At 37.3% G+C, this 27,648-nt stretch overlaps 1 protein-coding gene across 7 annotated transcripts in view; it reads left to right on the top strand.

The window, feature by feature from the left end:
• The window catches only part of dmd (dystrophin), a 518,793-nt gene that overhangs the window by 475,279 nt on the left and 15,866 nt on the right, over positions 1–27,648 (top strand). For all 7 annotated transcript variants that reach the window (XM_061904726.1, XM_061904725.1, XM_061904723.1 and 4 more), the window contains 11 exons: positions 27–112; positions 3,952–4,109; positions 5,621–5,787; positions 6,075–6,186; positions 9,855–9,991; positions 12,736–12,774; positions 14,064–14,129; positions 21,542–21,607; positions 21,894–22,052; positions 24,242–24,485; positions 26,802–26,916. In XM_061904726.1, coding sequence (XP_061760710.1) covers positions 27–112; positions 3,952–4,109; positions 5,621–5,787; positions 6,075–6,186; positions 9,855–9,991; positions 12,736–12,774; positions 14,064–14,129; positions 21,542–21,607; positions 21,894–22,052; positions 24,242–24,485; positions 26,802–26,916 — 1,349 coding nt within the window. The remainder of the gene's footprint in view (positions 1–26; positions 113–3,951; positions 4,110–5,620; positions 5,788–6,074; positions 6,187–9,854; positions 9,992–12,735; positions 12,775–14,063; positions 14,130–21,541; positions 21,608–21,893; positions 22,053–24,241; positions 24,486–26,801; positions 26,917–27,648) is intronic.

Below are 27,648 nucleotides of genomic sequence, written 5' to 3'. Positions count from 1 at the left end.
ACTTGCTTTTTTGACTTATTTAACAGCGGGCGCTCTGGGAAGATTCGCACCTTGTCATTCAAAACTGGAATCGTCTCCCTGTGCAAAGCTCACCTGGAGGATAAATACAGATGTAAGACACACATGCACACCTAATTATCCATACTGCACATTGTAATTCCCTTACAAACCGTGTGAAACTTGAGAGATGCTAAAATAACTCAGAGAAAAATAGAATTGTCAAAATTTATTAACTCCAGATGCTATGCAAATGTGCCGTATTAAGTATGCAAAGATATGACATTAGAGCAGGGGTCACCAACCTTTTTGAAACCAAGAGCTACTTCTTGGGTACTGATTAATGCAAAGGGCTACCAGTTTGATACACATTTACATAAATTGCCAGAAATAGCCAATTGGCTCAATTTACCTAAAATGGGTATTTCTGTCTGTCATTCCGTCGTACATTTTTTTTTCCTTTTACGGAAGTTTTTCTGTAGAGAATAAATTATGAAAAAAAAACTTCATTGAACGGTTTAAAATAGGAGAAAACACGAAAAAAAAGAAAAATAAATTTTGAAACAGTTTATCTTCAATTTCGACTCTTTAAAATTCAAAATTCAACCGAAAAATACGAATAGAAAAACTAGCTAATTCGAATCTTTTTTAAAAAAATGAAAAAAGTATTTATGGAACATCATTAGTATTTTTTCCTGATTAAGATTCATTTTAGAATTTTAAGGACATGTTTTAAATAGGTCAAAATCCAATCTGCACTTTGTTAGAATATATAACAAATTGGACCAAGCTATATTTCGAACAAATACAAATCATTATTTCTTCTAGATTTTCCAGAACAAAAATTAAAAAAAAAATTCAAAAGACTTTGAAATAAGATTTAAATTTGATTCTATAGATTTTCTAGATTTGCCAGAATATTTTTTTTAGAATTTTAATCATAATAAGTTTGAAGAAATATTTCACAAATATTCTTCATCGAAAAAATAGAAGCTAAAATGAAGAATTAAATTAAAATGTATTTATTATTCTTTACAATAAAAAAGATAAATTTACTTGAACATTGATTTAAATTGTCAGGAAAAATGAGGAAGGAATTTAAAAGATAAAAAGGTATATGTGTTTAAAAATCCTAAAATCATTTTTAAGGTTGTATTTTTTATCTAAAATTGTCTTTCTGAAAGTTATAAGAAGCAAAGTAAAGAAATAAAGGAATTTATTTAAACAAGTGAAGACCAAGTCTTGGATTTTCAAGTTCTATTTGAGTTTTGTCTCTCTTAGAATTAAAAATGTCGAGCAAAGTGAGACCAGCTTGCTAGTAAATAAATAAAATGGAAAAAATAGAGGCAGCTCACTGGTAAGTGCTTATATTTGTGCTATTTTTAGAACAGGCCTGCGGGCTACTCATCTGGTCCTTACGGGCTACCTAGTGCCCGCGGGCACCGCCTTGGTAACCCCTGCATTAGAGAAATCAGATTGTCCGCTGAGAAAGGGTTAGGATTTTCTGCAACAGAACTTTCCATCAGAAGGTTTTATCTTCATCCATGTGATGTCAAATGAAACAAAAATTTAGCTGTTTGGCCACAATACCCAGCAATATGTTTGGAAGAGAAAAGGTGAGGTCTTTAATCCTAGGAACACCAACCCTACCGCCAAGCATGGTGGTGGTAGTATTATGCTCTGGGCCTGTTTTGCTGCCAATGGAACTGGTGCTTTACAGAGAGTAAATGGGACATAAACATAATACAAACACTCACAATATGACTGATAGAATACTAAAAATATTACAGACCACTTCAAAAAATAAAAAATTTAATTTTACAGCCTTTTTGATTAATAAAAGAATATACATGATAAAATTGTGGGGTTTGTGGTATTAACTATAAAGGATAAAACACTTAATATTAAAAACATATGAACGCCTCTCCTCTTTACCTTCCAAATCTTGCAACAAACATGGCGAAACCTGAATGCAAAGGACCCAAAAAACAGACACATTCATATAATAATAATCCATATAATATCACTTTTCTGGTGTAGGAATCTGCTTCTGTGTCCCTCCCTGACACTACTTCTTGCTTTGTCTGCTTGAAGAGTTGATGTGACTTTGATTACAGTAATAATCCATGTATAACTAGCGCCGATTCCAACCATTGGATTACTCGTTATAATTCTAGACTTACGGTGATTTTGAAAAATGTACTGCACATCATATTAGCGGCTCCAGTTTCAATCCAGTCCAATCCAATCCACTTTATTTATATAGCACATTTAAACAACAATAACATTTCCAAAGTGCTGCACAGCCATGTTAAAAACAATTGTAAAAAAAGAAAAAAAAAGTATATATATATATATATATTATGCTCCACCAATGACTGAATAAAAACAATAAATAAATAAATATAAAACCAATAAAAACAATATAAAAACAAATATGATTAAAAACTATTTTAAAGGGTAAAATCAATTAAAACAGTAAAATAGAAATCAAAGTGTATATAAAACACAGAGGACAACAGAGGACAGAGGACCACACAACTCACGTAGTGTTAAAAGCCAAAGAATAAAAGTGGGTCTTAAGACGAGACTTAAAACACTCCACTGTGGAAGCAGTTTGAACATGGAGGGGCAGAGTGTTCCAGAGCTTAGGGCCGACCACAGAGAAGGCCCTGTCTCCCCTGGTCTTAAGTCTGGTCTTGGGCACCACGAGCTGGAACTGGCTCTCGGACATCAGAGCGCGCGCAGGAATGTAAATTTGGATAAGGTCCGAGATATATTAGTGAATTATATTTATATAGCGCTTTTCTCAAGTGACTCAAAGCGCTTTACATAGTGACACCCAATATCTAAGTTACATTTAAACCAGTGTGGGTGGCACTGGGAGCAGGTGGGTAAAGCGTCTTGCCCAAGGACACAACGGCAGTAACTAGGATGGCACAAGCGGGAATCGAACCTGCAACTCTCAAGTTGCTGGCACGGCCACTCTACCAACCGAGGTGCCAGTCCATGTAAAGATTTAAAAACAAACAGCAATGTTTTAAAATCAATTCTAAAATGAACAGGGAGCCAGTGCAAACTCTGAAGAATTGGGGTTATATGCTGGCGTTTCCTGGCCCCTGTTACAAGTCGTGCTGCCGCGTTCTGGACTAACTGCAACCGGGAGAGAGCTTTTTGGCTAATGCCAGCATAAAGTGCATTGCAGTAGTCCAGGCGACTTGAAATAAAAGCATGCACGACTTGTTCAAAGAGGTTAAAAGATAAAAACGGTTTAACCTTTACTAAAAGACGAAGGTGATAAAAACACGATTTTAAAACGCTATTGACTTGTTTGTCTAGTTTAAAATCGCTGTCTATAGTTTCAATGGTAAAGGTTTAAAAATAATAATTTGGAGACGTCCGGTGGGCCGAGTTGAAAAGCTTAACGGGCTGTAATTTGCCCATTCCTGCTCAACATAATGCGCCTCGGCTCTGTATGTCACTGCCGCACGGCAGCATGCGGATGGAAAAAAAAGTATTGGTCGTTTTCAAATGCATTTTAGTACCTTTTGCAATTCATTAGTACCGCAGTATTAGTACCGGTACTAATAAAGTACACAAACATTAAATCACATTTTGTACTGCAATCAAATACCTATTTGCCTCAATCAAACACAAATAATTTATAACCTTTATTTCATGTTTTTTTTTTTTTTTACATCTGGTCTCTTTCCACCTATAAAAATTCAGGGCAGTTCACATATTTGCAAGGGGTTCAATGGGGGATCAAATACTTATTTTCCCTGCTGTAGAAAGTAATTGGTCACAAGTCGCATATTGTTACAGCAACAGCGTGTTTGGTAAATGTTGCTCCTCGAATACTTTTGAGCTCCCTTTGATTCCTGCGATCACGAAGAAGCAAATGAACCATGTGATGCACTAAACAAGGACCAAACTAACAAAGTTTTTGTTCAGTCTTGTTCAGGCAGGTTGCGAGTGCGACCGGCTTCTGCGACCAGCGTCGTCTCGGCCTCCTTCTCCATGATTCCATCCAGATCCCGCGGCAGCTCGGCGAAGTCGCTTCATTTGGCGGTTCCAACATCGAGCCCTCTGTCCGTAGCTGCTTCCAGTTTGTAAGTGTTGTTTGCTCCTCGTCCTTTTTAACCACATTTATTTTAGTTTGCAGCGACTTTACAGGTTTTAAAGCTCAACTGAGCCACTGCTGTTTCGTGATGGGAAGTTTTAGCCACAAATTAGGCAACATGTGCAGCAATTTATTTTCGAAGATTTGTACTCTGACGGGATTGACTCAGAGATGAGACGGTATTCCTTATCTTTAAAGGGGAACATTATCACAATTTCAGAAGGTTTAAAACCAATGAAAATAAGTTTCCAGTGGCTTATTTTAGTTTTCGAAGTTTTTTCCAAAATTTTACCCATCATGGAATATCCCAAAAAAAGGCTTAAAAGTGCCTGATTTTCGCTATCTGTAAATCCACCCGTCCATTTTCCTGTGACGTCACATAGTGATGCCAATACAAACAAACATGGCGGATAAAACAGCAAGATATAGCGACATTAGCTCGGATTCAGACTCGGATTTCAGCGGCTTAAGCGATTCAACAGATTACGCTTTTATTGAAACGGATGGTTGGAGTGTGGAAGCAGAGAGCGAAAACAAAATTGAAGAAGAAACTGAAGCTATTGAGCAAATAGCTATTGAAGCTATTCGTCGATCGCCTTCTAACCAACGATTGCATCTTTTGACCACCGGAGCAACTTAAATCCGCCGATTGGTAAGGGTTTGTTTGGCATTAAATGTGGGTGGAGAGAAAGGCTGGATGCAAATATAGCTACACATGTACATACAGCTAGCCTAAATAGCATGTTAGCATCGATTAGCTGACAGTCATGCCGTGACCAAATATGTCTGATTAGCACATAAGTCAAAAACATCAACAAAACTCACCTTTGTGATTTCGTTGACTTTATCGTTGGAAATGCATCTGCTTTGAGTGTCGCAGGATATCCACACATTCTTGCCATTTCTGCCATGTTAGCATCGATTAGCATGCCATGCTAATCGATGCAAACTCCACATAAGACAACTTGAACCCTTTGACAACACACTGACGAGGCATGATGTCTCCAAGGTATGGAAAACAGTCGAAAAACGGAAAATAACAGAGCTGATTTGACTTGTGTGTGTAATGTGTGTGAGAAAATGGTGGATTGCTTCCCATTGTAATGTCACGGGTGAAAGGTCATCGCTCCGACAGCAAACAATTGAAAGGCGTTTATATTGCCAATTTCACCCTTTTAGAGTTCGGAAATCGGTTAAAAAAACATATGGTCTTTTTTTCTGCAACATCAAGGTATATATTGACACTTACATAGGCCTGGTGATAATGTTCCCTTTTAAGTTTTTTAGTCATCCAGCATTACAAAAATGTAATACAATTGGCCATGTTTGTGGCCTGCACTGAAGAGGAAGTCACTCTGTGCCCTTTTTAGTCCTTTATAACTAGACAGTAATTATGTTGTGTACAATGACAAAGTTAACATATTGACAACACAAAATAAACCAACTTATTTTTTCGCATTTTGTGTCAATATGTGTATCCTTTGATCCTGTGTCCCCCAGGCCAACAACAAACCTGAGTTGGAGGCTGCAATGTTCCTAGACTGGATGCGCCTGGAGCCTCAGTCCATGGTGTGGCTGCCCGTGCTTCACCGGGTGGCCGCCGCTGAGACAGCCAAGCACCAGGCCAAGTGCAACATCTGTAAGGAGTGTCCCATCATCGGCCTCAGGTCAGCACTGAATGTCTCTCCTCAGCACATTTGCTCATGGATTGGGACTCACAATCACCATATTGTGCATCTTTTCCATCCAAGTAGAGTGTGGTTGCTCTTATAATCTCGACAAGACAATACATTTTATCCAAGAGTCTGAACGCCAGAAAATACATCTCTTTTGGTTCTTGCTTGAAAGTCCATCCAGAGTCTGCTCCAAATGGCCATAGATTGTTCTCATTGATTTTTTTTTTTTTTTTGCACCGTCCTTTTTTCACTTCCCCCCTTTTTCTCTCTTTGCACAGATACCGCAGTCTGAAACACTTCAACTATGACATTTGCCAAAGCTGCTTTTTCTCTGGTCGTATCGCCAAGGGACACAAGATGCAGTATCCTATGGTGGAGTACTGCACCCCGGTATTAATGCACTTCTATATACACACTGTATAGAAACAGAACTGCACTAAGTGTGTGTACTGCGGAACATTAAGCCCCTGTCACTGTTAAGAAAATAGCCCTCCCCCCACCACTACACTCAAATATTATGATTCTAATCTACATTTGATACACTTCCTTGTGGTCTAGATCAGGGGTCACCAACGCGGTGCCCGCGGGCACCCAGTAGCCCGTAAGGACCAGATGAGTCGCCCACTGGCCTGTTCTAAAAATAGCTCAAATATCAGCACTTACCAGTGAGCTGCCTCTATTTTTTAAATTGTATTTATTTACTAGCAAGCTGGTCTCTATTTGCTCGACATTTTTAATTCGAAGAGAGACAAAACTCAAATAGAATTTGAAAATCCAAGAAAATATTTTAAAGACTTGGTCTTCACTTGTTTAAATAAATTCATTAATTTTTTTACTTTGCTTCTTATAACTTTCAGAAAGACCATTTTAGAGAAAAAATACAACTTTAAAAATGATTTTGGGATTTTTAAACACATATACCTTTTTACCTTTTAAATTCCTTCCTCTTCTTTCCTGACAGTTTAAATCAATGTTCAAGTATTTTTTTTCATTGTAAAGAATAATAAATACATTTTAATTTAATTCTTCACTTTAGCTTCTGTTTTTTTGACAAAAAATAATTGTGAAATATTTCTTCAAACTTATTATGATTAAAATTCCCCAAAAATATTCTGGCAAATGTAGAAAATCCGTAGAATCAAATTTAAATCTTATTTCAAAGTCTTTTGAATTTCTTTTAAAATTTTGTTCTGGAAAATCTACAAGAAATAATGATTTTTCTATGTTAGAAATATAGCTTGGTCCAATTTGTTATATATTCTAACAAAGTGCAGATTGGATTTTAACCTATTTAAAACATGTCATCAAAATTATAAAATTAATCTTAATCAGGAAAAATGACTAATGATGTTCCATTAATTCTTTTTTTAATTTTTTCAAAAAGATTCAAATTAGTTAGTTTTTGTCCTCATTTTTTTCGGTTATATTTCGAATTTTAAAGAGTCGAAATTGAAAATAAACTATGTTTCAAAATTTAATTATCATTTTTTTTCGTGTTTTCACCTCTTTTAAACCGTTCAATTAAGTGTTTTTTTTCATCATTTATTTTCTACAAAAAACCTTCCGTAAAAGGGAAAGAAATGTATAACGGAATGACAGACAGAAATACCCATTTTTTTTATACATATAGATTTATTTATTAAAGGTAAATTGAGCAAATTGGCTATTTCTGGCAATTTATTTAAGTGTGTATCAAACTTGTAGCCCTTCGCATTAATTAGTACCCAAGAAGTAGCTCTTGGTTTCAAAAAGGTCGGTGACCCCTGGTCTAGATAAAATGTATTCAATATGCTTTGGTGTAAATTTAGAGTAATTTTTTTCTCCAATGCCACATTTTAAATGATTTTTCTGAGTCTGTCTGCAAAATTCATTTGTGAAGGTTCCCTTTAGTTGCAAATATCAGAATGTTTTGGTGAAAATGTACACTGTTTAAATATAGATTTTGAAGACTATCATGCTGCCTACCACCCGAATGCAGCCGAGATAGGTTCCAGCGACCCCATAAGGGACAAGCGGTAGAAAATGGATGGATGGATGGATCATGCTGCTTTATACGGTTACAGTCTTTACGGACTGAACGGCATTAGGATAACATTAAAGCAATATGCTCCTCCAACATTGAATTGGACTGTTTCTCAATAAGCGCACTTACAGTATAGGGTCTGATCTGCAAAGATCCCAAACAACACTCACTAAATAGTGTCTGCAAAAATAAAATTGGGTGCAAATTACTATTTGTAAGCGAGTTGTGGCTGATGGATTAAGACTGTGTGCGCCATTGATAACAAATGTACAAGTGGTGCAGACTGCCCTATTTAAATGAGGCTTTTGCTTGTACCAGCTGTGCCTATTAGCAATCATTTCCTTCTATATCTGATCAAAATAATCACCCGACAACTGAGTGACAGAATAATAACATGGACGTTGTCCTCAGCAATATTCTATGTTAATTTTATTCAAGTGACAACATCACATACGTCAATATAAGTGAACATTACCGTTATGTTGACAGCACATTTTGGTCAGATTAGAAGATGTTTATCTGGAGGGGGTGTATAGGAATAACGCTAAATATGAAAGTGACCTTCTGTTGCGTTACCTTGACTGGACTTTTTTATAAGCAATCTCAAACGCTACGATGAACAAAGATTGTATGGTTTCAAGAAGATAATCCATTGCACGCACGATGATATAGGGGCATAAGTTCAGTCTTATACAAATTATAGTTGCAGTCAGTTATAGCCATACATGCCAACCCTCCCGGATTTTCCGGGAGACTCCCAAAATTCAGCGCCTCTCCCGAAAACCTCCTGGGACAAATTTTCTCCCGAAATTCAGGAAATTCCACGCCCCTCCAGCTCCATGCGGACCTGAGTGACGTGTATAAAGAGCGTGTCTGCCCAATGACGTTATAACTGTACAATGATCGAGGGCAAGTTCTTGGTTTCTTATGTGCGTTTATTGTTAGGCAGTTTCATTAATGTCCTCCCAGCGCGGCAACAACACACAACAACAGCAGTCCGTTTTCGTCTACCGTAAAGCAGTTTGTCTGCCATAAACAGCAATGTTGTGAGACTCTTACACACGACAATACTGTCATCTACTGTACATGCATATGGTTAGAAAACCAAGGATGGACAATTCAACCCTTAACTCAACATTGAGTAGATGAGTGTTCTTTGTGTGTAAATGTGTAAATAAATGAACACTGAAATTCAAGTGTTTCTTTTATTTATATATATATATATATATATAAATTTATATATATAAATATATATGTATAAATATATATATATATATATATATATATATATATATATATATATATATATTATATTCTATATTTACCGCTAAATTCACCAAGTCAAGTATTTCATATATATATATATATATATATATATATATATATGACAAATACTTGACTTTCAGTGAATTCTAGCTATATATATGTATATATATAGCTAGAATTTAGTGGTAAATATAGAATAGAATAGAATGTACTTTATTGATCCCTGGGGGAAATTCAGCACCACAGTTCGCCCACAATAAACAATGATAATAATAAATAATATAATATATATATATATATATATAATATATGAATAATATAAATATACCCCTCCCCTCTTAATCACGCCCCTAACCGTGCTCCGCCCCCAACCACGCCCTGCCGCGCCCCCATCCCCACCTCCCAAAATCGGAGTTCTCAAGGTTGGCTAGTATGGTTATAACACCTTATTTTGGTAATTTGAAAAAAAAAATACATCTTTGTTGTTACAGCCATGTGTACACAGTATCTTATTGAAGTGTACTGATGGAAGTATTCCATTGGAGACACAGTTTACAGCTGGTAATTGCTCTATCATTGCTTTTATCTCCATTAGCAATAAATTAATTTGCAGCAGAAGTGAAGTTCTCTGGAAGTGATACAATATTTAGGCTAAGAAAAACTAAGTGTGACTTATCTGCTGTATGCCCAACAAATAATATTTTTGTCTAGAGTAGGTGGCCAATCAAAGTGTTTGTTGCTTGTTGGTGAATGACCCCTTTTTGCCCAGACCACATCAGGGGAGGACGTGAGGGACTTTGCCAAGGTACTGAAGAACAAGTTCAGAACCAAGCGCTACTTTGCCAAACACCCACGTATGGGATACTTGCCGGTCCAGACCATCCTGGAGGGCGACAACATGGAAACGTGAGTTTTGTCTTGAACAAAAAGTCTGATTGTCTTATTACAGAAAAAAAAATTCTCTTTAGAAATGTTTCTTTGCAGCCTGGCACCTGTCAGCGTTTAATGAAGCATACGTACAATAAATTAGAATAATGCACAACAGATGGTTGTTTACACACACACCCACACATTGTAATAAAAGTAGGGTTGTACGGTATACCGGTACTAACGAAGTACGGCGGTACTAAAGAATAAAAAAAGGTACTCTACTGCTTTTGAAACCTATCGGTACTTTTTTTCATCCGCATGTTGAGTGAGTCAACATGCACACAGAGAGCGCATTTAGCCGAAACAGTGTGGAAATATGGAATGGCGAAAAACCCAGCAATTCTACTGGTTAACAAAGAAGGTGCACCAAGTGCATTATGCGGGTACTTTTGCTTCAAAACTAACGATAACGGTGAAGCTATAAACGCATAAGCACTGCTCTGCAAGTGGTGCTTTAAAGCATGACTTGCCAAAGGTGGCAATACTTCAAACTCAGATAAACATTTAAAAGGAAAACATTGAGACCTGCAAAAGCGGTTTAAAAACAGACAGGCAATGTAGTTAATTAGCTCCTCTTTTGGGCCCATTTAGATACTTACACGCACACAGCTGGTTGGCCCGTTGCCAATTATTAGAGTCAAAATCGACCATGTCGCTTAAACTTCTGCAAGTGAAATTACTGAATTTCATAACAAATTCCTACAATTTCTGTTATGTCTTTAACCATATGTATTTTACATGCTACATGTCTTTGATCTGTTTAGTTTTAGCCATTGTATTCATTTGTGTTCATTATTTTTTTTATGTGTCCTAAAGCACAGGCCAAGAGTGGCAACCATGAATTATGAAGCATCTAATACAATGTCACTAAAGTTTTCTATTTAATTCAAATATAATTCTAGATGTGACTTGTTGAAGGGTGGACTAGCAAAGTAAGATGTTCATTGTACGGCAAACTGTCTGTTTAACTGTGCATATGACAACAAACAATCTTGAATCTCGAGATCGTGGCAGGCTATATGTAATATATAAAATTGTTATTTGAATGCAATAAGAAAAATCCCAATGTGTTTAATGCCTTTTTAATTTTAATCTTCTAAAATTGTTAGTTCTAGTGCAGGGGTCGACAACCTTTACCACTCAAAGAGCCATTTTGACCCGTTTCACAAAATAAAGAAAATAATGGGAGTCACAAGACTCTTGAAATTTATAATGAAATAACACTGTATACAGAGGTGTTTTTTTTTGCTTTGTGCTATGTATAAACCAGGGGTCTTAGACACGCGGCCCGCAATTAAATAGGAAGATTTGATGTTAGAGCGGCCAGTGAGTTTTATATGAATGCCTCTTATAAGCATTACGCTTACAATTCCTCCCGATTTGTCCGGGAGACTCGTTGGTTACAGAGTGACTATTCCCTCGGACGTCTGCTGAGTAAAACCCAGTCAACATACATAAAGGCGTGCTACGATGGCACTGTCTTTAGTGCCCTCCACAACTTGTACAAAAAGTTTACCAGTCAGGTCACGTGTTGTATGTGCCTTCTGCAGATGAACACAAGCGACTGCAAGGCACTTTTGTTCAACAGCCAATTTAAACAACTTTAACAATGTTACAAATATGCGCCACACTGTGAACCCACATCAAACAAGAATGACAAATACATTTCGGGAAAACATCCGCACTGTAACACAAAATAAACACAACATAACAAATACCCAGATTCCCATGCAACCCTGACTCTCCAGGCTAAATTATACACATCGCTACGAGCAACTCCCCCCCCGCCCCCCTCCTGCGTCGGTCGAGGTGGGATTTGGTGCTAGCGAAGGGTATAATGTAACCTGGAAGAGTCAGGGTTGCATGGGATTCTGGGTATTTGTTATGTTGTGTTTATGTTGTTACAGTGCGGATGTTTTCCCGAAATGTGTTTGTCATTCTTGTTTGGTGTGGGTTCACAGTGTGGCGCATATTTGTAAGAGTGTTAAAGTTGTTTATATCACAACCCTCAGTGTAACCTGCATGGATGTTGAACAAGTATGCCTTGCAATCGCTTGAGGATTGTAATAGAGGTTTCAGGCAATACGTGACTGGCCAGCACGCACCTCGTGTAGTGTAACAGCTGGCACAACTACATGTATCAGAAGATGTTACGGGTATTGCCATCACGTCCCCACTCTCAATGATAGTGTCCGAGTGAAAATCGCAGTATGCAAACCTCAGACAATTTCAGGGAATGGCACTGAGGTCAGGAATCTCCCGGTAAATTCGGGAAGGTCGGCAAGTTTACAGCTGAGCCACACCAGAGTGATCAAAGAGCCGCATGCGGTTTCGGAGCCGCGGGTTGCCGACCCCAGTTTTAGTGCAATAAGAAATGTATGTTTAATGTATCGTAATATTTTCTGTTAAAATAAAGCCAATAATGAAATATTTTGTGGCCCCTTTTATTTTGAAAAGTATTAAAGTATTGAAATACATATTGGTACAAATAAAAACAATTTTTTAGGTTTCATCATATTTGACATTTCAGAAAGATTATCACCATGAATTGTTAAAAAGAAGTCATGTTCTATGAGGACTCTTCCATACAACCGTCAGTGGACTAAAATTGTATGCTTTTTTTTTTTGGTGGTACTATATTTGTTTGACTGTGGTCATTTCTCTTTTTGTGCAATGTTTTCTTTCTACCGTCTGTCTCATTTTTGTTTTCTGCCTTACAGACCTGTCACACTGATCAACTTCTGGCCAGTGGATCATGCGTGAGTACAAACACACATCCACTGTATCATTTGGTGTCTAGTTAAGCTGGGTCTTAAATATACAACAAATAAAATAGGACAGTCTAATTTGCGTATTTGGCAACGACACATGTACATGTTATTTTTATGGATATTGTGGAAGAGATAAAAAGTGAGCAAAAACAGGAAAAAACAATTATGTTTGGAAATATATATCAATCAATCAATTTTTGTTTATATAGCCCTACATCACAAGTGTCTCAAAGGGCTGCACAAGCCACAACGACATCCGCGGTACAGAGCCCACATAAGGGCAAGGAAAAACTCACCCCAGTATATGATCTTAGTTTTTCTCCGTCTTTATGTTTTTATTTTACACAGTTGCACCTGCTGCTTAATGGGAAGAGAGATATGTGCATTTATGTTAAAGTCTCAAAAAGTTTCTAATAACACCGGAAAACATTGCTAGATGTGTTGGAAATCTAGAAAAAGACAATGTAGATGTATCACTAAGTTGCAAACACTGGGAGGCAAGAAAGAGAATGCAAATTACAAGAAGTTTTCTCTTATAGGAGATATATTATTAATATATCCTAATAATAACAAACACTATTAAAAACACCATCAGACACCAAAACTAAGGTGAGTATTCACAACCTCTGCCATGAAGCTGAAAATGTAACTCCTGAGCATCAATCTATCCATCTTCTACCGCTTGTCCCTCTGGGGGTTGCGGGGGGTGCTGGAGCCTATCCCAGCTGCACTCCTTACTTATGTATTACAACGTATGTCTTTAAATTTTTGTATATTTTTAAAACATTTTGAAAAAACATTTAGTCATTATAGGTTATGTGTACAATTTTAAGAGCAAAATTAATATATTCCATTTTAAAATACAATACATACCACTTGAATATTTACCATGAATTGATTAACGTGGACCCCGACTTAAAGAAGTTGAAAAACGTATTCGTGTGTTACCATTTAGTGGTCAATTGTACGGAATATGTACTGAACTGTGCAATCTACTAATAAAAGTTTCAATCAATCAATCAAAAACCAGAAGCTCTGTAAATAGAAGTTAGCATCTCAGATAAGAACACATAGCACCATCCTCATGAAATAAAATTGTGAATTTGTTCACATAGAGACATTTTTTTAGAGGTTAATGAAGGCAAAAGAGAGCTTTTCTTCAGGCAGACTCTTATTTACACCACTGCACACTGCCCCCTTGTAGGCACACGCGCCGTTTTTATGGATTAATGAGTCCCTGGTTGTATTCATCATGTCTTCTCATTTGTTTCCGGCAGGCCTGGCTCATCCCCTCAGCTTTCCCACGACGACACGCACACACGGATCGAGCACTACGCCAACCGGTAACACAAACACGCACACCCAGTGCATTCAGCATCCCGCGAGTGTTGCACATACTGGCCTCTCCAGTCACCAGAAACATTCTGATGATGTGATTTTGAAGGAATTATCTTGGAGGAATGTTAAAGGCCTACTGAAATTAGATTTTCTTATTTAAACGGGGATAGCAGGTCCATTCTATGTGTCATACTTGATCATTTTGCGATATTGGCATATTTCTGCTGAAAGGATTTAGTAGAGAACATCGACGATAAAGTTCGCAACTTTTGGTGCTGATAAAAAAGCCTTGCCTTTACCAGGAGTCGCAGACGATGATGTCACAAGGACGAGGGCTCCTCACGTCCTCACATTGTTTTTAATTGGAGCCTCCAGCAGCAAGAGCTAGTCGGACCGGGAAAACGACAATTCCCCCATTAATTTGAGCGAGGATGAAAGATTCGTGGATGATGATATTGATAGCGAAGGACTAGAAAAAATAAATAAAATAAAGTAAAAAAAAAAAAAAAGGCGATTGCATTGGGACGTATTCAGAAGTTTTTAGACACATTTACTAGGATAATTCTGGGAAATCCTTTATCTTTCTATTGTGTTGCTAGTGTTTTAGTGAGATTAAATAGGACCTGATAGTCGGAGGGGTGTGTCCACGGGTGTCTTGAGGCCAGTGTCTGAGGGAAGTCGACGGCAGATAAAAGGACTGCGCAAACTCCACAGATTTCCGGTAAGAGGCGACTTTTTAACACAGTTTTCTCGCCGAAACCTGCCGGTTGACAAGTGGTCAGGATCCATGTTCGCTTGACCGCTCTGATCCATAGTAAAGCTTCACCTGTGGGAATTTTAAACAAGGAATCACCGTGTGTTTGTGTGGATAAGGGCTAAAGCTTCCCAACTCCATCTTTCTACTTTGACTTCTCCATTATTAAATGAATAAGTTGCAAAAGATTCAGCAACACAGATGTCCAGAATACTGTTTAATTGCGCGATGAAAAGAGACGACTTTTAGCCGCAAATGGTGCTGCGCTAATATTTCCTGACAGTCCGTGACGTCACGTGTACGCGTCATCATTCAGCGACGTTTTCAACAAGAAACTCTGCGGGAAATTTAAAATTGCAATTTAGCAAACTAAACAGGCCGTATTGGGGCGGCATGGCGTAGTGGGTAGAGCGGCCGTGCCAGAAACCTGAGGGTTGCAGGTTCGCTTCCCACCTATTGACATCCAAATCGCTGCCATTGTGTCCTTGGGCAGGACACTTCACCCTTTGCCCCCGGTGCTGCTTACACTGGTGAATGAATGATAGGTGGTGGTCGGAGGGGCCGTAGGCGCAAACTGTCAGCCACGCTTCCGTCAGTCTACCCCAGGGCAGCTGTGGCTACAGATGTAGCTTACCACCTCCAGGTGTGAATGAATGATGGGTTCCCACTTCTCTGTGAGCGCTTTGAGTATCTAATAATAGAAAAGCGAGATATACATCTAATCCATTATTATTATTATGTGTTGCAATGTTAATATTTCATCATTGATATATAAACTATCAGATTCCGTGGTCGGTAGTAGTGGGTTTCAGTAGGCTTTTAAAGTATATTTTGCTTGAAAATAAGTATTTGATCTCCGGCTGATTTTGTTCACCCCCTCACTGAGATATGAACAGTCATCATTTGTACACCTGTAGTGCCAGGTCATGCACTACAGGTCTACTTCATGCACTTTAAAGGGGAACTGCACTTTTTGGGGGATTTTTGCTTATCGTTCACAATCATTATGAAAGACCTGATGACAGATGGATTTTTTTTAATGCATTCTAAGTCGTAAATAAACGTAAATCAAAGTCGGCTTGCAGCGGAGCCAATGGGAGGTCCCCTACTTTACCCATAAAATCCAATTAAAAACATACAAAAAGCGCCAACAATACTATATTTACATTTTGTGCCTTTAATATTTACAAAGTATTAGTGATAATAATTTTATAAGCGCTAAAGTATTACCATATATATATATATATATATATATATATATATATATATATATATATGCACATATATATATATATATATGCACATATATATATATATATATACACATATATACATATATATATATACATATACACATATATACATATATATATATACATATATACATATACATACATATATATATATATATATATATATATATATATATATATATATATATATATATATATATATATATATATATATACATACATAAATACATACATAGGCCCTGCGATGAGGTGGCGACTTGTCCAGGGTGTAACCCGCCTTTCGCCCAATTGTAGCTGAAATAGGCACCAGTGTCCTCAAAGGTAATAAGTGGTAGGAAATGGATGGATGGATGCATAACCCAAGCTTGTGTGTAATGTTTACACCATCGACTGATCAGCTGTTTCCTCGCTTCCCTACTCCCTGGAAGTTTATTGTAGATTATACATATTCCTTCATATATCATCCCTCTCACCTGGATAGAAGAAGGCTGAGAATGTATTCCGAAAAGTTGGTACAATTTGACAGCCAATTTAGAACCGGAAATGGTGTGAACGACACAAAAAAACGCTTGGCTCCACCTCTCTTTTCTTCCCGAGGATTATTAGTCCTTCATCTAAATGGGAATATATGAACATTTTAGCAGTCAGCATCCTACTTACAGCCGACCTTATACAGTTTGTTGGCTCTCATGTCTGCAGTGACCAATAATCAGTGATGATGTTAAACAAAAAGCAAGAGTTTTTGATGCGTTTTTTTTAATTAATGTGCCGCTTATGCTAAAAATGATTAAAAAATGTGAATATTAAATGATATTTTACTGATGCCCGTTACTACATTACATATTAAAACCTTATTGAAGGTGTTGGATGTTTGAAGAGTTTTATTGGCAGAATAGAGCTGCTCTCATAGGTTCCTTTTTAAGCGGACTTTTGATCAAATGTATTTAATATTTAGTTTGGATTTTTTTTAAATCCATCCGTCTTCATGTCTTTCTTAATGATGAATGAATGAATGATGGGGGAAATTCCAAAAAAAGTACAGTTCCCTTTTAAATATTTTCTTTCGCAGACAAAAAAAACAATGTTAGTAAATGTAATATTTGTTGTAATTTGATCTATATTTATTTTTTTTATTTTTGTTTTTGTTTTCCTTAATGTCAACAAGGATACAATGTTATGCAGAAGTGTACTTATAACAATTTTATAGACAAATTATACCATTTATATTCACGGCGGAGAGTGGAGGGGGTTGGCAAAAAGTTTTCTTCCTCCTGGGAGGGGCACAACAGAAAATAAGTGAGAAGCACTGCCTTAATTGATCAATATTGCAGTCTAAAGCACAACATTTGTCAATGTGAACAAGGATCAAATAATTATAGCTTCACATAACTTACATACAAAATCTCCAAGGCATAAGTGTATTGAAAGTAATTACACCAACAAACGTCTCTAAATGCTTCATGCCATTAATTTAAGCAATTATTGTAACCACTAGGTCTTGCCAAAACACAAATTACCCACCTCGTCAAAAAGATTAAATCTGCCATAGGTTAGTGGTTTTCATACCTCCCATTGTTGTCCGAGTAATTTCACTTGCTCAAACCTTTTTTGACATTCCACACTTCAAAACAATAAAAGTAAGGATAATACCGCTATCGGCCAACACTTAAGTCTCCAATATCAGTTTCATATCGGAAGTGAAAAAGTCGTATCTTACACACTTTGCTGCAAATCAAGTTTTTATTTAAAAAAAAAAAAAAATAGGCTCCAGCTCAGCTTTGTGTTTAAGTGAATACACATTTTATTATTAGTGTAATTTTTTTATCACAATTTCAGCATTTCCTTTACTTCTTGCTTTAAAAAAGATTATTTATTGTATTTTTATAAAAATTATTGCACATTATTAGATATTGTACTGATTCCCTTTGTTAGCTACAACCTAAAGATAAAATGTAAAATTATTTGTTCAAATAGGCTAGCCTATATTGACCCACATTGGATTGCTTTTAGTTGTGACAATCTGTCACTTTTTGTTTCCTTAGTGTTTATTTCTTGTCAGTGCTCTTATTTTATTTCCACTTCCTGCTTGACTCCCTGAGCGCTATTTCCCCTCACCTGCCACTGATTGGCAGCCTAGCCACACCCATTGTCCATTAGCTGTCTGCTATTTATGCCTGCCTCGCCCTCCAGTCAGGGCTTGATGATTGGTTTTCTGTTATCCTATTACTTACCAGTGGCACTATTTCCTTTCTGACATTAATGTTATGTTTACCTGCGCTACGCCTGCCATCTTTGCATCTTGGTGTTCAAGACCATCAGAAACTAACATTAGTATCTTTAATGTAAAATCTTTAAAGATCCCCTACCTGCCTCCCCCCATCCTTCCATTTTTGTATAGACACCCCGGGCTCACATGATCAATACCTTATATACTGTATGTGTCATGGCTTTGAGAGCATTATTGATTTAATAGAGAGAGTTTACAAAGGCGTCTTGGGAGGCGAATGGTATAATGCTCGGTATCAGCATGGGCGCTAAAAAGCTCACTCAATTATCGAACTAGGAAAATCATTTTTAGACTTTTTAAGATTCGCAAAAAGCCAATTGTGGCATATTATTTCAGGTTTGTGGTCTTCTATACATCCATCCATCCATCCATCCATTTTCTACCGCTTATTACCTTTGGAGTCGCGGGGGGCGCTGGAGCCTATCTCAGCTATAGACGTCGAAAAAGGGCGGTCGCTCACTCCAAAGCAGGGTCATTAACATTAAGCCCGTGATGCACACTTGTCACTACAATGGACGCTGGACAGCTATCCAAAATCTTTTTTCTACAGTATGCATGATTTTAAGTTTTAAAGTTACGCATCATTCGCAACAGTGGATGCTATCGTATCCATAGCCGCCTATAGAGTGTCACGCCCATGAGATCATGTTTGGTTTTTGTCATGTTTTGTTTTGTTTTTTTGGACATTTGGTTCCTATGTTTGCACTTCCTTGTTTGTTTTATCACCATAGTTACTCATTGATTTTCACCTTGCCCTCATGTCCCGCCCCTATCCTCAGCCCTCACACCTGTTTGGAATTATCACTGGTATTATTTAATCCTGTAGTTGCCAAGTGTTCAGCCTGGCAACTTCATATTCCTCATCTACCTTCATGTCATGCTACTCTGTTTATTATGCTGTCAATGCCATGGAAGTTTTTGTTATCCATGCCACAGTGCAAGTGTTCGTTTCATGTTTATAGTTTGTAGACTTTGTGCTAGCCTTTTGTTTTTTCATTAGTCACGTTTGTTCTCCGCGCCATTTGTTTCCCCTTTTGTTAGTTATAGTGTTTAATAAATAAAAATGTACTTGCATTCTCGCCTGGCTCGTGCCAATTTTCCTTTGCGTCAGGGAAACAATCCCAGTCAAAGTCCCATAGAGAGAGTATGGACAGCTCGGCTTCAGAGTTGGTCCCAAACATGACGCCCTGCAGTCACATGAGAGGCTTTGGAACAATCAATTAGGAGATTGTCTGGACATAATTTTTCTGATTAGTCAAAAAGCCAACAGAGCGACAACAGAGCGCCATGTTTGAGACGGACTCTTAAACCGAGTTGTCCATATTTTCTCTACACATGGCTCTGATTGTGTCTTGCCATTTACTGCAACCTACTTGTCAGCGGTTGTAAATGCGTTAAAAACAAGATGGCCGAGGTACATACGGAAGTGCAGTGTAGGAAAAGAACATGCGTCCATTCTTTCTGCTCTTGGAAAGCCTTAAGAGTATAAAAGTATCAGGATATCAAACAACTATAGTAGGTAATTTAATGAATATCTCAAATTTAAATTATACTCCCAGGAATGACCCTTGTCTTCCGACATCCCGAATGGAGTTACAAATCGTCAAGGTAGTGATGTTTTGCAAAAATTGTTTATCCTGTTCGTTCTGCGATCTAAAGCGGGCCTTGACTTTTGTTCCCTTGTACAAGAGACCCTTGTGGATATTTCACCAGCTCCTTGAAAAAGATATTATCCTTCCATCCATTTTCTACCGCTTGTCCCTTTGGGGCTTGTGGGGGGTGCTGGAGCCTTTCTCAGCTGCACATGGGCGGAAGGCGGTGTACACCCTGGACAAGTCGCCACCTCATTACAGGGCTAACACAGATAGACAACATTCACACGCATGCATTATTTTCATTTTAATGATAAATGGGTTGTACTTGTATAGCGCTTTTCTACCTTAAAGGTACTCAAAGCGCTTTGACACTACTTCCACATTTACCCATTCACACACACATTCACACACTGATGGAGGGAGCCGCCATGCAAGGCGCCAACCAGCACCCATCAGGAGCAAGGGTGAAGTGTCTTGTTCAGGACACAAAGGACGTGACGAGGTTGGATTCTACGTGGGATTTGAACCATTGACCCTCGAGTTGCGCACGGCCACTCACCCACTGCGCCACGCCGTCCCATTTTAATTTTCTTTAGTTGCGATGAGGTGGCGTCTTGTCTAGGGTGTACACTGCCTTCTGCCCGAATGCAGCTGAGATAGGCTCCGGCACCCCACGCGACCCCAAAAGGGACAAGCGGTAGAAAATGGATGGATGGATGGATGGATGGATGGATGGATGGATGTTCATGCCTCCATAGCACATAGGAGAAGAAAATAATTGTAATAATCCTGTCAGACCTGGACATGGATTACAGGACGAGCCAGGCGTGAATTCAGGTACATGTTTGTCTTTATTTATACTCAAAATACAAAAAAAAAGGCAAAACAAAAAGCGCGCTCGATGGCGGATAATAATCCATACTAAAACTTAGAACAAAAACAGCACAATGGCAATACTATCTACAAACCAACAAAAACTTACTTGGCGTGGATGAATCGAAAAGCATGGCATGAAGTATGAAAGGCAATGAAAGCGAAGTTCCCAGACTGATGAACAGAAAGAAAATGACTTAAATACTGGCTGTGATAATCAGGAACAGGTGCGGGACTGAGGGCAAGGGTGTGACAAGGTGGGAACTAATGCGTTGGCATGGTAACGAAAGCAAACCAGGAAGTGCAAAATGGAACAAGAGTCCAGAAAACAAAACAAAACCTAATCAAACATAAAACCAGATTTACGGGCGTGACAAATCCATGCACCACAAGGTTAAAATAAACAGATTATAAAATCACATCTAATGAGAATGTTAGAAAATCTTTACAAGTAATGCTTACTTTAAAAGCGGTATTCATTTAACAATATGACAGTGTGGTTATTAATAGCCCGTGCGTGTGCAAATATTCGCAAAACATTTTTGTGTGGCGCTTTATAGAGTGATAGCGTGTGCCGCCACTTTTGCTTTCAAAACAGAAAATAATTTGAATTGAATTTTTGCAACTGACTGCTCTTGTTTCTTACCCTCTACAGGTTAGCAGAAATGGAGAATCGCAATGGCTGTTATCTGAATGACAGTATCTCACCCAATGAGAGCATGTGAGAAAGGCTTCTTTTTTTTTTTTTTTTGCTTTCTTAATTTATGCCACTGATTGCCTGGCTGCTCTTCCTTCCTTGCCCCGGATTGGTCGGTTAGAAAAGACGGGCACTTGGGTCTCAAATCAAGCACTTCCATACTTGGACAAGGCTATTACTGATAAAGTGTTTTACAATACACCTAATAGTTGTCTGTTGCTATTTGCTTCTTGTTTTGCTGAAGTCCTGTTTGCTGCATTCCCAGTCGCTTTTTTACTTAGCTGTTTGTTTGCTGTGCATGTGTTTGCAGTGATGACGAGCACATGTTGATCCAACACTACTGCCAGTCTCTGAACCAAGGCTCTCCCCTTAGCCAGCCCCGCAGTCCGGCCCAGATCCTTGTCTCCATGGAAACAGAAGAGAAGGGAGAGTTGGAGCGGGTCCTCAACGACTTGGAGCAGGAAAACAGGTTAGTCAATGTCATCTTTTGTTCTTTCACCTGTTCCCACCTGCTGCAACTACCTCAAGAATCCTGCATCATGCCTCGGCAGGAATGAAGCCTGTAGTTCAAGCCATCATCATTTTATAAAAATAAAATGAATACTAAAATATGTGTAATATATATAAGGGGTGTCAAACGATTAAAATATTTAATCGTGATTAATCGCAGTTTGTCCATAGTTAACTCATGATTAATTGCGATAATCACAGGTAGATACATGTTTTCATCATAAAGAAGTGTACCCAAGACTTATCATTTTTAAGTTTTTATCACCATGTCTGGCCATTTGGTTTACTTTATTGAATTTTTTTTAAACAGTATGCTTTTTTTTTTACATACATTCTACCTTTTTAATGACAATAAAAGTCATTAAAGCACATGCATATATATATATATATATATATATATATATATATATATATATATATATTATTTTTTTTTTTATTGTCATTAAAAAGTTTGTATGTAAAAAAAAAAAGCATACTGTTTCAAAAAAATTCAATAAAGCAAACCAAATGCTTTTTTTTACATACATACAACCTTTTTAATGACAATAAATGTCATTAAAGCACATGCATATATATATATATATATATATACGCATGTGCTTTAATGACTTTTATTGTCATTAAAAAGGTTGTATGTATGTATATATATATATATATATATATATATATATATATATATATGCATGTGCTTTAATTACTTTTATTGTCATTAAAAAGGTTGTATGTATGTAAAAAAAAAGCATATATATTATATTAAAGCACTTGCATATATATTATATTAAAGTCATTAAAGCACATGCATATATATATATATATATATATATATATATATATATATATATATATATATATATATATGCATGTGCTTTAATGACTTTCATTGTCATTAAAAAGGTTGTATGTATGTAAAAAAAAGCATACTGTTTAAAAAAAATTCAATAAAGCAAACCAAATGTCCATATATATATACGTATATATATATATATATATATATATATATATATATATACATATATATATATATATATATATATATATATATATATATACATATATATATATATATATATATATATATATATATGCATGTTCTTTAATGACTTTCATTGTCATTAAAAAGGTTGTATGTATGTAAAAAAAAAAGCATACTGTTTAAAAAAAATTCAATAAAGCAAACCAAATGTCCAGTCATGGTAATAAAAACTTAAAAATTATAAGTCTTGGGTACACTTATTTATGATGAAAACATGTATCTACCTGGGATTATCGCAGGTAGATATATATATATATATATATATATATATATATATATATATATATATATATATATATATATATATATATATATATATATACACATGTATGTTTATATGTATATATTAGGTTTATCAAGTGAGTATTTTTTAAATCAGATTAGTTACACTCTTGAACTGTCACTAATGTATGATTTTCTTGCATAAATCAAATTTGCTAACGAAATGACTCCAATATTTGGATACAAATGCAATGTTGTAGTCACAATGTCATACAGGAATGATTTTTAAATATTTTACTTAACTTGACTTGCTTTGATTTACTTCAAAACATCATTTATTATATGAATTTTAGGCAACATTGTGTACTTCTCAGAAACAGAAATAAGGCTCGAGAAACCATGGCAGCGACTACACCGACTTGGCTTTGAAAATATTCTCTAAACTGAGCCGATGGCTTCGTTTCACTTCATTTCATTCGCTTCTACAAACCCCGTTTCCATATGAATTGGGAAATTGTGTTAGATGTAAATATAAACGGAATACAATGATTTGCAAATCCTTTTCAGCCCATATTCAATTGAATGCACTACAAAGACAAGATATTTGATGTTCAAACTCAAACTATTTTTTTTTGCAAATAATAATGAACTTACAATTTCATGACTGTAACACGTGCCAAAGTAGTTGGGAAAGGGCATGTTCACCACTGTGTTACATCACCTTTTCTTTCAACAACACTCAATAAACATTTGGGAACTGAGGAAACTAATTGTTGAAGCTTTGAAAGTGGAATTCTTAAAAAAGTTTGGACACCACTCCTGCAGCTAAATCAGACCGAGTGATCGAATCACCAGAATACTGACGTCGCCATTATGTCTCGCCCTTGCCGCAGGAAGCTGCAAGCCGAGTATGACCGTCTGAAAAAGGCCCATGACAGAAAGGGCCTGTCACCTCTACCTTCGCCTCCAGAAATGCTCCCCGTGTCGCCGCAACGCGCGCGGGACGCCGAGCTCATTGCCGAGGCCAAGCTGCTGCGACAGCACAAGGGGCGCCTGGAGGCTCGGATGCAGATCCTTGAGGATCACAACAAACAGCTGGAGTCCCAACTGCACCGACTCCGGCAACTCCTAGAGCAGGTGGGCACACACAGATACATGTCTCCTTTGTGGTGTACTTCTTACTAGGGCTGAAACGGTAGATTTATTTGTAATCTAATTGTTTGGTTCAGAACAGGGGCGTGCCGGTTTCCCACAAAGCACACATTTTGTAAAAGTAAAGGGCAGGAAGCACTAATGTGTCAATATAATTAGCGGTAGGGTCAAGAAGAAACCAGAGCTTGAGAAACAGGGTTTGTGTTACATTTTAGAAATAACAAGCTACGGTACTTACCAGGGGTGTAACGGTACACAAAAATTTTGGTTCGGTACATACCTCGGTTTAGAGGTCACGGTTCGGTTCATTTTCGGTACAGTAAGAAAACAACAAAATATACATTTTTTGGTTATTTATTTACCAAATTTGTAAAAAAATGGCTTAATCCTTTTAACATTGGGAACTGTATGATAATTCTTCCCACGTTAATCCACATTAAACTGCCTCAAGTTGTTGCTTGGATGAAATAAAATGACACAACTTTTCTTCTACATATAAAAAGTGCAACATTAAACAGTTTCAAGTCAACTCATCATGCTTCATTTATTACAGCATTGGGGAAGCCTGTAGTTGATTTTTATTATGTACATGTTATATTTGTATCAACATGTGATAGCAGGGACCCTGCCATTCAAAACCAGGCAGCTACATTACTAATGATTAATTTAACTATTGCTGAAAAAATAGTACAATAACAATAGAAGAGACTATTCATCCCTGAACACCATGGAGTTCATGTAGGCTTAATGATGCACTTACATTTTTATATACACTATCAGAGACAGAAACTCTTCATTTAATATAATATCCTTTTTTGCTGCTGCAATCCAATCCAATCCACTTTATTTATACAGCACATTTAAACAACAATAACGTTTCCAAAATGCTGCACAGCCATGTTAAAAACAATATTAAAAAAACAATATTATGCTCCACCAAAGACTGAATAAAAACAAAAAATAAATAAATATAAAACCAATATAAAAAAAAAACAAATATGATTAAAAACTATTTTAAAGGGTAAAATCAATTAAAACAGTAAAATAGAAATCAAAGTGTATAAAAAACACAGAGGACAGAGGACCACATAACTCACGTAGTCTTAAAAGCCAAAGAATAAAAGTGGGTCTTAAGACGAGACTTAAAACACTCCACTGTGCTTCAACACGCCTCAATCAACACTGTCCATAACACACACACGCACACACATAAGCGCACACACACACCGCAAAATGAGCTAACGTTATGCTAAAAGCTAACTATCCTTCGCCTCAAATCAGGACTGTGAGTGAGCTGAGCTGCAGTTTGTTTCTAGAAAGTCAACGGGCTCATAGTGATGTTTAGAAAGTAGTTGACTTGGAAGTGTTTAGTATAATTTAGGGAGAGTCCGTTGCTCCCCTGCTAAAGACCTATCTGCTCGACGCTGAAGCGCTGACGACATGCGCTCTGAATACGCACTGCTGATTGGCCGTTACCGCTACGGTTGTAACCAATCAGATAGTTGTGTGGGAGGGACAATGCAGGGTGCTGTGTACAGACAGAGACAGAGGCAGAAGGGAGCGGAACAGCTTGTTAAGACTTTAGCATATGTTCGTGTGGAACTTGTTCGGTACTCCTCCGCACCGAACCGGAATCCCCTCACCGAAACGGTTCAATACAAATACATGTACCGTTACACCCCTAGTACTAACCGTTTTATATTTTGTCCCTGTCCTGAAGCCCAAAATGAACCAAAGTGTCACATTGAGTTGTTGACGAACCCCAAGATGCAGAGAAGGCGGCAGGCATCGCGCAGGAAAACATGGTTTAATTTAACACGAAAACAAAACCAAACAAAAGGGTACAAACAAAAGGCGTGCACGAGGCGGATAACAAACTTGGCTATGAACAAAAACACTTACTGTGACACGAAGGAACTATGGCATGAACAGAGTGAATAGAAGTAGACATAGCTACAACGATAAGTACTAATGACATTGACAGGTAGTGTTGACAAGAGGTAACGACAATAATCCAGCACTGACTGGAGGAGCAAACAGGTCTAAATAGTGTCTGGCTGATTGACACCAGGTGTGGCCAGGTGCCAATCAGCCACAGCTGAGGGGACACAGCACTAAGGGAGACAAAGAGGAAACAGAACCAAAATAAGAGTGCTGACAGGAAACAAAGACAAATGCAGAGGAAAAACTAAGACATAGACCAAACTGTCAGGTACAAACCTGACACAAAGTCTGATTATAGCAGACCTTTAAACTTTTGATATGTTTACACTTGTGTTTCGTCTGTTTTTTCTCCATTAGACGGATTCCAAGGTGAACGGCACCGCTATGTCCTCCCCTTCCACTTCGTCCCAACGCTCAGACTCTTCACTTCCTCATCTCCGCGTGGCTGCCAGCCAGACTACTGACACAATGGGTGGGAAATCCCACACACACACACACGCTCATGCATGCTCATACTTGAATCCTTTAATTTTGCGTCCAACTCTCTTCAAATGCTGGAGTTTATATATATGTATGTCTGACAGCTTGTTCAGATTTTTTGTGGTCCTGTTAAACCTTTTCTGAATCACAGTCTAGACAACAGAAATATATGCACACTGACACTTGATTCTAACGCATTTGAGCGTCTGGAATGACTTAAATGCAAAAAAATTACATTAAACCATTTAAAAAGAAAAAAAGAACAACTCCTTTTGTGGGCTTCTTTTCTGAGACAATTTACATCCAACTTTGTCTTTCATCGACATGTCACAGTAGTCCTGTTTACTTTGAGTATCTAACAATAGAAAAGCACGATATAAATCTAATCCATTATTATTATAATTAATATTAAGCCTGGCGAAAATTGCGATCTAATCAAAAAACCAAACCCCAAAACTCAAAATTGCGCTCTAGCGCCCCCTAGGAAGAAAAGACAGACACAACTGTCTGTAACTTCCAGTAGGAATGTCGTAGAAACATGAAACCGAAACCACTACGTAGGTCTCAATTAGACCTATATTTCATCCACTGATAACCCCGGGTCTAAAATCAACAGGAAGATTGCTATTCCCACTTCAATACAATAGTTGGCTAAAAAATGTCGAATTTTTTCAAACATTATCTCCTCTGAGGCGGTTTGTCGTTTCGGCTTCAAATAAGCACA

The sequence above is a fragment of the Nerophis ophidion genome, linkage group LG06 (assembly GCF_033978795.1).
Source record: "Nerophis ophidion isolate RoL-2023_Sa linkage group LG06, RoL_Noph_v1.0, whole genome shotgun sequence".
In the NCBI taxonomy this organism is placed as follows: domain Eukaryota; kingdom Metazoa; phylum Chordata; class Actinopteri; order Syngnathiformes; family Syngnathidae; genus Nerophis; species Nerophis ophidion.
The sequence above is the reverse complement of the archived record's forward strand: the minus strand, read 5'-3'. Positions and strand labels throughout refer to the sequence as shown.